The 12,298-nt window shown below is 38.9% G+C and overlaps 1 protein-coding gene across 4 annotated transcripts in view; it reads left to right on the forward strand.

Moving 5' to 3' along the window:
• The window catches only part of INTS7 (integrator complex subunit 7), an 80,070-nt gene that overhangs the window by 53,666 nt on the left and 14,106 nt on the right, over positions 1-12,298 (forward strand). For all 4 annotated transcript variants that reach the window (XM_072647890.1, XM_072647887.1, XM_072647889.1 and 1 more), the window contains 2 exons: positions 4,400-4,532; positions 8,037-8,135. In XM_072647890.1, coding sequence (XP_072503991.1) covers positions 4,400-4,532; positions 8,037-8,135 — 232 coding nt within the window. The remainder of the gene's footprint in view (positions 1-4,399; positions 4,533-8,036; positions 8,136-12,298) is intronic.

Below are 12,298 nucleotides of genomic sequence, written 5' to 3' on the forward strand. Positions count from 1 at the left end.
ATTGGTAATGCATATTTCACAGGCTTATTGTGAGGATGAAATGAAATGAAGTATGAAGTACTTTGTAAATCTTAAAGTACTGCATACACTGTAGCTTTTATTATTATCTCAGGGTCTCTCTCAAGAACTTTGGATTTGACTGTGCAGTAGTATACGAGAGACACTGGCACAGGACCGCTCAGCATGGCATTCCCACATAAGAAAAGGTGCAGAATTGAGACAGCACAAAGTAAACGCAGGATGCGCAAATTTGGGATATCCACCCCAGATATTCATACAGACTATCTGTGCCCAATCTGTGGTAGAGCATTCTGAGCTCGTATTGATCTAATCAGCCACAGTCTGACACACTGAAGTTTCATTTTACAATGGTGATGTCATTTTGGTCCCCTTCGAAGACAAAGGACAACCACCACCACCTTCAGGGCCAAATTCCAATCCTTTTGTTGTTCAGTAGTTTTAGTCTCAGTCATAGCCAACTTTTCATGATCCCATTTAGGGTTCCCTTGGCAGAGATACTGGAATGGTTTGCCATTTTCTTCTCCAGTTCAGCTCATTTTGCAGATGAAAAAACTGAGGCAAACAGGCTCACACAGCTAATAAGGAAGGTGTGTGAATCTTCCTAACTTCAGGCCCAGCACTGTATCCATTGTGCCATCTAACTGCCCAACTCAAGTGCTGCCGCTTTTAAAAAAAATTATTTTTGAAATTAAAATCCAATTTCTCTCCCTCCCTTGTTCCTTCCCTCCCGCTCTTGAGAAAGCAACTAAACAAATTTCTACAATGGGCATCTCCAGATGCATGCATATATACATGTATGTGTACATACACACGCACGCACACACACACACACACACACACACACACACACACTTGAGTATCAGATCTTTATCAGGAGGATTGTGAGTCCTCTAGAATTGTGGTTGATTGTTGTGTTGATCAGAGTTGATTATCTTTACAGTATTGTTACTATCTCATTTTGTGTGATCCCTCTGTCATGTGATAGGTAGCATGCTTCATCATCTGTCTTCTGGAATCATGGCCGGTCCCTTTATTAATCAAAGTTCTTAAGTCTTTTCAGATTGTTCGTTTTTACAAGATTTATGTGACTGGACGAATTGTTCTCCCAGTTCTGTTCTTTTCACTTAGTACCAGTTCGTATAAGTTTTCCCAGATACCTTTGAAGCTATCCTCCTCATCATTTCTTATAGCACAGTTGCTCAGCTGTTTCCCAGTTTGTGGTACCCCTTTGGTTTTCAATCTACTGCAAAGAGGGCTGCTATAAAAATAAATAACTTAAGTGAGTGAAGGAAAATAAATATCTGTACAAACACATAACATTGTTTGTGTTTGTTTGTTTTTAACATGGTTCTTTTAATTCTTTCATTTCTTTAGAACCCGTTAGACCAAGTATTGATATTGCTGGTTCAGAAGGAATTTGTTATCTAATACCTTTGGGGGCATAGCTCTTAGTTCTAAATTCCTTTCCAGAATTACTAGACCAGATCATACCAGCAGTACATTAATATACCTGTTTTCTCACAATCCCTGCAGCATTTATTATTTTACACTTTGTCAACTTTGCTTATCTTAGGGGTGTGAGATAAATCCTCATTGTTGTTTTGATTTGCATTTCTCTCGTTATTGTTGGGCAGCTAGGTGGTGCAATGGATCGAGCAATGGGCCTGAAATCAGACAGACTCATCTTTGTGAATTCAAAACTGACCTCAGATACTTTCTAGCTGTGTGAACCTGGGCAAGTCACTTCACCCTGTTTCCTTCAGTTCCTCATTTGTAAAGTGAACTGAAGAAGGAAATGGCAGATTACTCCAGTGTCTTTTTTTTTCCCCATTATCTTTGCCAAGAAAACCCCACATGGCATCACAAAGTGTCAGACATGACTGAAATGACAGAATGACAGTTGTTAGTGATTTAGACTTTTTCGTATGGTTATTGATAGCTTGGACTTTGTCCTTTGAAAATTGCCTATTTATGGGAAAGAATTTTTGCAACTAGTGTCTGTGATAAAGGCCTCATTTCTAAAATACATAGAGAACTGAGTCAAATATACAAGAATACAAGTCATTCCTCAGTTGAGAAATGGTCAAAGGATATGAACAGGCAGTTTTCTTTTTTTTTTCTTTTTTTTTTCTTTTTTTTTTCTTTTTTAATGTTTAACAATCACTGCCATACAATTGAGATTTTATTCCCCCCCCACCTACCCCCCACTACCCCCCTCCCTCCCCACGACTGCATACAATTCTGTATAGATTCTACATATACTTTCCTGTTGAGTATATTTTCACTATAGTCATGCTATGTAGTCAGACTAAAATAAATGAAAGAAATCGTATAACAAATCAGAACATGATACACAAACACATACACATACATAAACATGATCTGCTACATTTTGTGAGTGACTTCCATATTTCTTTCTCTGAGTGTGGAAGGCATTTTGCCTTGAGAACCACCTTTGGGATTTTTTTTTTTTTATAAGAAGTTTTTGCGTTGTTACAAAATTCCAAGTCTACCAGAAAAAACTCTCACACACTGTGGTCGTTGCTGTGTACAAAGTTCTCCTGGTTCTGCTCCTTTCACTCAGCATCAGGTCATATAAGTCCTTCCAGGCCTCTCTGAAGTCTTCCTGTTCATCATTTCTTATGGCACAATAGTACTCCATTACATTCATATACCATAATTTATTCAGCCATTCCCCAATTGATGGACATCCCCTTGACTTCCAGTTTTTGGCAACTACATAGAGTGCTGCTATAAATATTTTTATATCCCCAAGAGATCATAATAATGGGAAAGGGTCCCACATGTACAAAAATATTTATAGCAGCTCTCTTTGTGGTGGCCCCAAACTGGAAATCAAAGGAATGCCCATCAACTGGGGAATGGCTGAATAAATTATGGTATATGAATGTAATGGAATACTATTGTACTGTAAGAAATGATGAACAGGAAGACTTCAGAGAGGCCTAGAAAGACTTACATCATCTGATGCTGAGTGAAAGGAGCAGAACCAGAAGAACTTTGTACACACACAGCAACAACCACAATGTGCAAGGAATTTTTCTGGTAGACTTAGTACTTCATTGTAATTCAAGGACTTTAAAAATTCTCAATGGTCTCTTGAGGCAAAATACCTTCCACATCCAGAGAAAGAACTATGAAATTGGATTGCAGAATGAAGCAGACCATTTTCTTTTGTATTATGTTTTGCTTTGTTTTATGATTTCCCCCTTTTATTTTAATTCTTCTATGCAACTTGACTAAGGTGAAAATGTATTTAATAGGAATATACGTGTGGAACGTATATAAAATTGTATGCCATTTCAGGAAGGGAGTGAGAAGGTAGCGGGGAAAGAGAGGGAGGGAACCCAAAAAAAAATCTTAAGATATATGGAAGTGATTGTAGAACACTGAAAACAAATTAATTTTAAAAAAAGAAAATTGCCTGTTTATATCCTTCGACCATTTATTAATACATGGTTGACTTTTATTTTTATAAATTTGACTCAGACTTTTATTCTTATAAATTTGACTCAGTTCCCTATATATCTTGGAAATGAAACCTTTATCCAAGAAATTTGCTATATTTTTCCTATTTGCTTGCTTCTCTTCTAATTTTAGTTGTATTGCTTTTGTTGGTACAAAAACTTTATAATTTTATGAAATCAAAATTGTCCACTTTCGCCTTCTGTGACACTTTTTTTTCTCTTGTTTGGTCATGAACTTTTTTGCAATCATAGCCCTACCAGGCAGTTTCTTCCTTGCCCCTCCAATCTGTTTATTATTATGTCTTCCTTTAAGTCTAAGTCATGTACTCATTTGAAACATATCTTGCTGTACAGTGTACATGTTGTTCTGTATCTAGTTTCTGCCAGGATGCTTTCCAGCTTTCCCATCTGTTTTTGTTCAGTAGTGAGTCCTTGCCCCAGTAGCTGCATTCAAGTCCTACCTTCTTCCCTGGACACCTAAGTCCATGCTAATTCTTTCATTCCCTAAATTAGTTATATTTTCTAGCTGTATCTATCATATCTCATTTCTTTATTGCCTAGTATTGTTAGCAGTTCTTTATGCACAGTATGTTTTGTCTCCCCAGTAAGACTGTAGACTCTTTGAAGGCAGGAACTGTAGTTCATACATTTTTATATCCCCCAGAACAATGTCAGACTCAAATAGAAATGAATCCCTACTGTCCTCATATTTACTTAAAAGTTATTTTTGTTTTTGTTAAATATTCTCAATTACATTTTAATCCAGTTTAGGCTGTACTTCCATGCCATTTGCAGCCTGCAAGTTTGACACCTTTGCCCTAGAACTTTTTTTGTAATGCCTTATTATGTAGTATTTAATCAGTTTGTTGATTGATTGATGTTTTCTTCAGTTTCCAGGAATATGGTTCCACTGGATCAGCGCATGCTGATAGTGAATATGAAAGAAGAATGATGTCTGTATATAATCATGTCTTAGAAGAGGTGGAATCACTGAACCGGAAATATGCCCCTGTCTCTTATATGGCAAGTAGCATTATTTTTACTGTGTTTGTGAATTATTTGTTAAAATGATCTTTTACCCTTAAATGAATTTTAAGTTGTACCATGTTACTCTAGCAAGGTATCAGATCGATATAGCTAAAATATGAAAATATAATATGCGTACATCAATTTTAATTCTAATCTAAATTCATTTTAATCCTAATCCTATCCCCTGAAGTATATAGGGCTTCTTATAGAGATGGAGGAGCAATTTCTTAGAGCTACTTGTTTCTTCTGTCTGGTTATCAGAAATTAAAAATACAAATTGTTCTGAATACTAAGTGATTGTATCAGTGTTGTAGCCACAAATCTGCTATCTTCTGGCCCCAAAATCTTGACATGGCCTCTGAATTCTAAATTCCTTGGAATAATAGCATATTTGTCCAATCACAAATTCTTTCTAATTGCTATTTGTACAGGTTAAATAATTAATTGTAGTTTAAAATCATTTTTAGAATTCTTCCTTAAGTTTACTTTAGCAGTTCAAAATTGTCTTATCAGAATTTGTGGTCAGGGTAAAACACTGAAACACACCAGCCATGCCTAGGTGATATTAGAATTCCATTTTTGCATTGCTCACATAAGGATAGACAGCTGTCGACTGTCTGGACAGACTTATGTGCTATTGTGCTGTGAAGCAGAACTCTGGGCTAGACAATGTCCAAAGAACCAGGTTTGCATTCTCTAGTGTAAAAAGCACTGAATTGAGAGTCCAGAAATTGTATTCTAGACCTCTTTGTTCTCCAGGAAATCAGTATGCTCTGTTTCTTGGTATCTCATCTCTTAAAGAAGAGCTTAAAACAGATAATAATCTCTAAGGTCCTTTCAGCTTGAAAATTCAGTGATATATCTACCTCTAAAATTTGAACAGTTCACTGTATTTCTTCTGAGTGGGAAAATATGTTGCTCAAAATGTAGCTTCATTTCTTGAAACCTTATTTTAGAAATGAGGTATTAACGTTAATACATTTTTAAGTGACAGAATTGGAGTTAGCCAAAATACACAAAACACAGAGAATCTGCGCTCCTGTCACTACTGCTTACTCACTCTCTGTGGACTCATGGCTTTAGCAGGGTTGTAAATGGAAGAACTGAAAGAAGAGATTGAAATAAAATAAATAAAACTTTACCACTGAGGTTGCAGGCTTGAGACAATATGTGCTAGCCACTCTTATTTCTCCTTTCATATCTATTATCACTCTTTCCATCATAACTTTTTATATGGTGAAGAGGAAGGCAACATGGAGAGAAGAGCACTGAGATTCATGTTACTGTTATCTACAATCTCCAGGTCATCATCCCACCCCTACCCTTTCTTCAATATGTTTGGTACCTGACTCACAATTTTTCTTTACTTCCCAACTCTTGTCCTCATACTTGGGGACTTCAGCATAGAAACTGACTCTCCCTCAAGTACCCTAATCACTCAGTTCCTCAGCCTACTCAGTTCCCATGACCTCCTACTCCATTCCACCTCTGCCACACACAAAGATGGTCATCAGCCATCAGCCACAAATGTATTACCTCCATGTACAAAAATTCCCAAACTCCCATATCTGACCTTAATCTCATTGGTTTTTCATGTTTCTCATTTACATCATGACCTCTAATTCCAAAATCCCTCAGTTCTCTTCCAGACCATCTCTCCTGCCCTTGCTGTTCTCTCCTCTTTTTCCCATCTTGACAGAATGAACCAATTCAGTTCTACACTGTCCCTTTGAATCCCTAGCCCCCTTATATTGCTAATTGCGCCTTACCAAGTAAGCCTTAGTCTTGGATCACTCCCATTATCTACTGCCTTTGGTCTTACACACACATATGTATTGCACGTCTCTGCAACCTTTGCCACTGTTGATCACTCTCCTTGATACTCTCTCCTCTGCAGGTTTCTAAGACACCATTCTCTTCTGGTTTTCCTCTTATCTGAGCACTCCTCTGTCTCTTTTGCTGAATCATTCTCCAGATCAAGCCCTCTAACCATAGGTCTGTCAGGTTCTGTCCTGGGCTATTTTTTTCTTCTCCCTCTATTCACTTTGATCTCATCAAATCCCATGTATTTAATTTCCATCTCTATGCTGGTGATTCTCAAATCTTTCTGTGCTGACATCCAGTCTCACATCTCCAACTACTTTTTGGATATTTCAAATTGAACATTCAGTGGACATCTTAAATTCAGCATGTTCAAAACTGGACTCATTATTTTTCAATAGTCTCCCAGTCCTTCAGGCTTATAACCTAGGAGTCATCTTGATTCCTTACTATCTGTCACCTCCCCATCCATATCTAAGCTGTTGCCAAGGTCTCTTAGTTTTTACCTTTGCAACATCTCTCAAATATACTTCCTTCTCTCCTCTATTACTTCCACCAGCCCTGATAGCCTTCATCTCCTATTATTGGTCTATTCAATAGCCTTCTGTTGGGTCTGCCTGCCTCAAGTCTCTATTCATCTATTCTTCATTCAGCCACCAAAATAATTTTCTTGAAGTTCAAGTCCAACCATGTCACCCCCTACCCTTTACCCCCCATTCAGTAAATTCCAGTGGTTTCCTGTTGCCCCTAGGAGTAAATACAAAATACTGGGATCAACGTTCAAACCCCTTGATAACCTAATCCACTCCTAATTTTCCCAGATTTCTTACTTATACTTATACCTTATTCTCCCTAGACACTGGCCCCCGAACTATTCCATAAATTGGCCTCTTAACTCACTTCATTCGGTCATTTTCTCTGATTGTCTCATGTGCCTAGAATGCTTTCATTCCTCATCTCCACTTCCTGGTTTCTTTTAGATTCCAACTAAAGTCCCATTTTCTTCAGGAAGCCTTTCCCAACCCCCTCTTAATTCTAGTGCCTTCCTCTTTTAATTATTTCCAGTCTTATCATATATAGCTTTTTGTACATAATAATTTGCTTCATGTCTCCCCAATTTGATTCTGAGCTTCGTAAGGCAGAAATTGTCTTTTACCTCTTTTTCTGTCACCAGCACTTACACTTAGTACATTGCCTGGCACATGGTAGGTACTTGATAAATGTTTGTTGACTGACCACATATTCATACTATCTGAAAGCATTAAAACTGGTACCATATTCCACAGTACGTGAAAAATAAGTGTGCTCTTTGTTGGAACCCAGCCCAAAGAGATACAAATTTCCTCTCTCCTACTGTAGTGTTTGAGAATTAATTAGTTTAGAATGTCTGTCTGTACATCTTGACCAGAAAGATTTGACAGAAACCTACAGTTCCTCTGTTAGGGCAGTGACCTAATTAAAATGTATTTTGTTTTGTTTCCCAAGAGAATGCAAGCTTCTTGAGGGCTGAACATGTCCTGATATTGCTTTTATTTTCCCAGCACAGGACCTTTCTTGTAGTAAGGAGTCATTGAATTGAAATGTGTGTCCTATTTTAATTATCGCTGTGAAAGAATTCTTGATTGGCAGTGTTGGGTTTCTTTTCATCTGATTTGACTTCTGTGTTCTTTATTGCAGCACACAGCTTGCCTCTGCAATGCTATCATCGCCTTGCTGAAAGTTCCCCTTTCATTTCAGAGATATTTTTTCCAGAAATTACAGTCTACCAGCATTAAGGTAAGACAATTTTCTTGGGATCCAAAGATTACATATTAAAGAAATTTGTCAAAAGCTTCACTTAGTTAACGCTTTGCTATTAGAGTTATAAAAGTTGATTTCCTAAGTATTGGTAGTGGTAGTTGTCCCTTGAGTATCCTCTCTGCGCTGTTAATATACAGATAGCTCTGGCCATCCTTTTTCACTTAGACCTTGGGGTGATATAGCAGAAGAGGGGGATTAAAGGGACTTAGTCCTTCCCTTTCTCATGTCATGTTAAGGCCATGGGCTCTGGGACAAATATGTGAGTGAACCAGACTTTCCTCTCTGGTCTCATCCCAAGAAACCTTCAGACAGAGTGACAGTTGCAGTTTTCTTATCTAAACAACTTTCTTTCTAGCTGCTTGCAATATTTTCTCCTTGACCTGGGAACTCTGGAATTTGGCCACAATGTTCCTAGGAATTTCTCTTTTTGGATCTTTTTCAGGCGGTGTTCTGTGGATTCCTTGAATATTTATTTTGCCCTCTGGTTCTAGAATCTCAGGGCAGTTTTCCTTGATAATTTCATGAAAGATGATGTCTAGGCTCTTTTTTTGATCATGGCTTTCAGGTAGTCCCATAATTTTTAAATTGTCTCTCCTGGATCTGTTTTCTAGGTCAGTTGTTTTTCCAATGAGATATTTCACATTATCTTCCATTTTTCCATTCTTTTGGTTTTGTTTTGTGATTTCTTGCTTTCTCATAAAGTCATTAGCCTCCATCTGTTCCATTCTAATTTTGAAAGAACTATTTTCTTCAGTGAGCTTTTGAATCTCCTTTTCCATCTGGCTAATTCTGCTTTTGAAAGCATTCTTCTCCTCATTGGCTTCTTGAACCTCTTTTGCCAATTGAGTTAGCCTATTTTTCAAGGTGTTTTCTTCCACATTTTTTTGGGTCTCCTTTAGCAGGGTGCTGATCTGCTGTTCATGCTTTGACTTCATGTCTCTCATTTCTCTTCCCAGCTTTTCCTCCACCTCTCTAACTTGATTTTCAAAATTCTTTTTGAGCTCTTCCATGGCCTGAGCCCATTGGGTGGGCTGGGACACAGAAGCCTTTACTTCTGTGTCTTTGCCTGATGGTAAGCATTGTTCTTCCTCATCAGAAAGGAAGGGAGGAAATGCCTGTTCACCTAGAAAGTAACCTTCTATAGTCTTATTTCTTTTCCCTTTTCTGGGCATTTTCCCAGCCAGTGACTTGACCTCTGAATATTCTCCTCACACCCACCTCGCCTCCTGATCCTCCCAGCCAGCGTTTGGGGTCTGAGATTCAAATGCTGCTTCCAGCCTCAGGGCTTTTGGCAGGGGCAGGGCTGCTATTCAGTGTGAGATTAAGTTCAGGTGCTCAGGTCAGGGCAGGGCCGCCTCTCAGGCTCAGTTCCCTCAGGGGCTTTATGCAGAGACCTTCAACAATGGATCCAGGCTCCTGCCTGCTTGGGGAGCCCTGGTCTGCCGCTGCCTCTCAGCTTCTGCCTCCCGAGGGGGCCTGAGTTATGGGGGCACCCCCACTCCCCTCTCGACCCGCCAAAGAGACTCTCTCACCGACCCCCATCACCTGTGGGTGGAGGGACTTGTGCGGCCGCTGGAGATCCCGTCCCTGAAGCCTGCTTGGATCTGTTCCTCTCGGTGCCGCTGCCGCGGCAGGGCTGGGCTGGGCTCCGCGTCTGCAGCACCACGGACCTTTTGCGAGAGGTTTGCAGGTCCCTCTGGAACAGAAATCTCCTTCGCTCCACTTTTCTGTGGCCTCACTGCTCCAGAATTCGCCGTGAGTTACTTTATACAGATATTGTATGGGTTGTGGGTTTGGAGCTATGTGTATTTGCGTCTTTCTACTCTGCCATCTTGGCTCCGCCCCCTCCTAAACAACTTTCTTAATTAGGTTTGTGCCAATCGCATGATTAAGTGCACAGTTATCATTACGTACTACAGCCTCTTCACACCCACCATTCCTTTTGAAGTTGTGCGCAATTTTAATTCTTCAGTGATAAAGATTTGTAGCCATGCAGTTATCACCAGGAAAATATCAGTGTTAAAATGATGAGTTTTAGTCCCACAGAGAAACTGGAGATTATTGAAAGCCCTACTTAATTTCCCAACTATGGTCAAGCTTGCTCTCTTCTTTCTGTTCAGTTCTGCCTTAGTTTACTGTCCATCTCAAAGGCTATGTGTTCAGATAGGCTATGGAACTGCCTGTGCAACTGTGTGTCATATTCTGGGCAACATGCGTTCTTTATGTTTTTTACTGTGTGAATTACTAATCTTATTTCTTTTGATTGATCATTTAACAAATAATTAAGACACCATTGCTAGGCATTCAGAATAGAAATACAATTAAATAATTCTTATTCGCCTTATGTTATAATGGTGAGATAATAAGTACGTAATATATTTTTGTTGTTTTTTACTTGTTCAATTGCATCTGACTCTTCCTAATTCTATGGACCATAGCACACCAGACCTTTCTGTCTTCTAGTCATTCGAAGTCTGTCCAAGTTAATGTTTGCTATTTCCATGACACTATCTATCTATGTCATCCTTTGCCATCCCCTTTTCCTTTTTTCTTCACTCTTTCCCAAAATCAGAATCTTTTCCAATAAGTCTCATCTTGTTGTTATGTGGCCAAAATATTTAAACTTCAGCTTCAGTATTTGACTTTAAGTATTGATCGATTTGACCTTATTGTCCAAGAGATTCTCAAAAGCACCACAATTCTGTAATTTATTTTTTCAGTTCTTACCATTCACTTCCACAAGAATTTGAGTTCAAAATTTCTCCCCATCTCTCCCCATCCGCCACCCCAAAACAACATGTACCCTACCACCCTTCCTCCACTCTGTCCTCCTTTCTATTACCCACCCTTCTTCCATCTCCCATCTCTATATTCCTGTAGGGCAAAATAGATTTCTATACTCCATTGCCTATAAAGTTTAATTTCCAGTTGCATGCTGAAACAATTTTTAACATTCATTCTTAAAGCTTTAAGTTCCATATTCTCTTCCTCCCTCCCCACCCACCTTCATTGAGAAAACAAGCAATCCAATATAGGTCATACATGGGTAACAATGCAAAGCACTTCCATAATAGTTATGTCATAAAAGACTAGCCACATTTCCCTCTGTCCTATCCTGCCCTTCCTTTATTCCATTGTCTCCCTTGACCTGTCCTCCCACAATAGTTTGCTTCTGATTATCCCTTTCCCTAATTTGATGTCTCTTCTATTATCTTCCCTCTCCTGTCCCCTTTCCCTTTGCCTTTCTGCAGGGTAAAATAGATTTCCATATCCAATTGAGTGTGTTAATTCCCTCCTTAAGCCAAATCCCATGAGAGTAAGGCTCAGTTATTTCCTTTCATCTCCCCCCTCTTCCCCTTCATTGTAGAAGCTCTTTCTTCTCTCTTGTATGTGAGATGATTTACTACATTCTTCCTCTCCCTTTCTCTTACTCCTAGTACATTCCATTCAACAGTAAATTTTATTTTTTTTAGGTTTTCTCCCTTCATACTCAGCTTGCCCTGTGCCGTGGGTATGGGGGAGTGTGTGTGTGTGTGTGTCTGTGTGTGTCTGTGTGTGTGTGTGTCTGTGTCTGTGTGTGTGTGTGTCTGTGTGTGTGTCTGTGTCTGTGTGTGTCTGTGTGTGTGTGTCTGTGTGTGTGTGTGTATTCCCTCTAACTACCCTAATACTGAAAAAGGTCTTATGAGTTACAAATAACATCTTTCCATGTAGGAATGCAAACAGTTCATTTTTAATGAAACTTTAATGAGTTCCTTAAGGCTTCTCTTTCCTGTTTACCCTTTCATGTTTCTCTTGATTCTTGTATTTGAAAGTCAGATTTTCTATTCGGCTCTGATCTTTCAGCAAGAATTCTTGGAGGTCCTCTATTTTCATTGAAATTCAATTTTTTTCCCCTGAAATATTATATTCACTTTTGCTGGGTAGGTGATTCTTGGTTTTAATCCTAGCTCCTCTAACCTCTGGAATATCATATTCCAAGCCCTTCATTCCCTTAGTGTAGAAGCTGCTAAATCCTGTGTTATCTTGATTGTATTTCCACAATACTTGAATTGTTTGTTTCTGGCTGCTTGTAATGTTTTCTACTTGACTTGGGAACTCTGGAATTTGGCTACAATATTCCTAGGAGTTTTCCTTTTGGG

The sequence above is a fragment of the Notamacropus eugenii genome, chromosome 2 (assembly GCF_028372415.1).
Source record: "Notamacropus eugenii isolate mMacEug1 chromosome 2, mMacEug1.pri_v2, whole genome shotgun sequence".
Lineage (NCBI taxonomy): Eukaryota > Metazoa > Chordata > Mammalia > Diprotodontia > Macropodidae > Notamacropus > Notamacropus eugenii.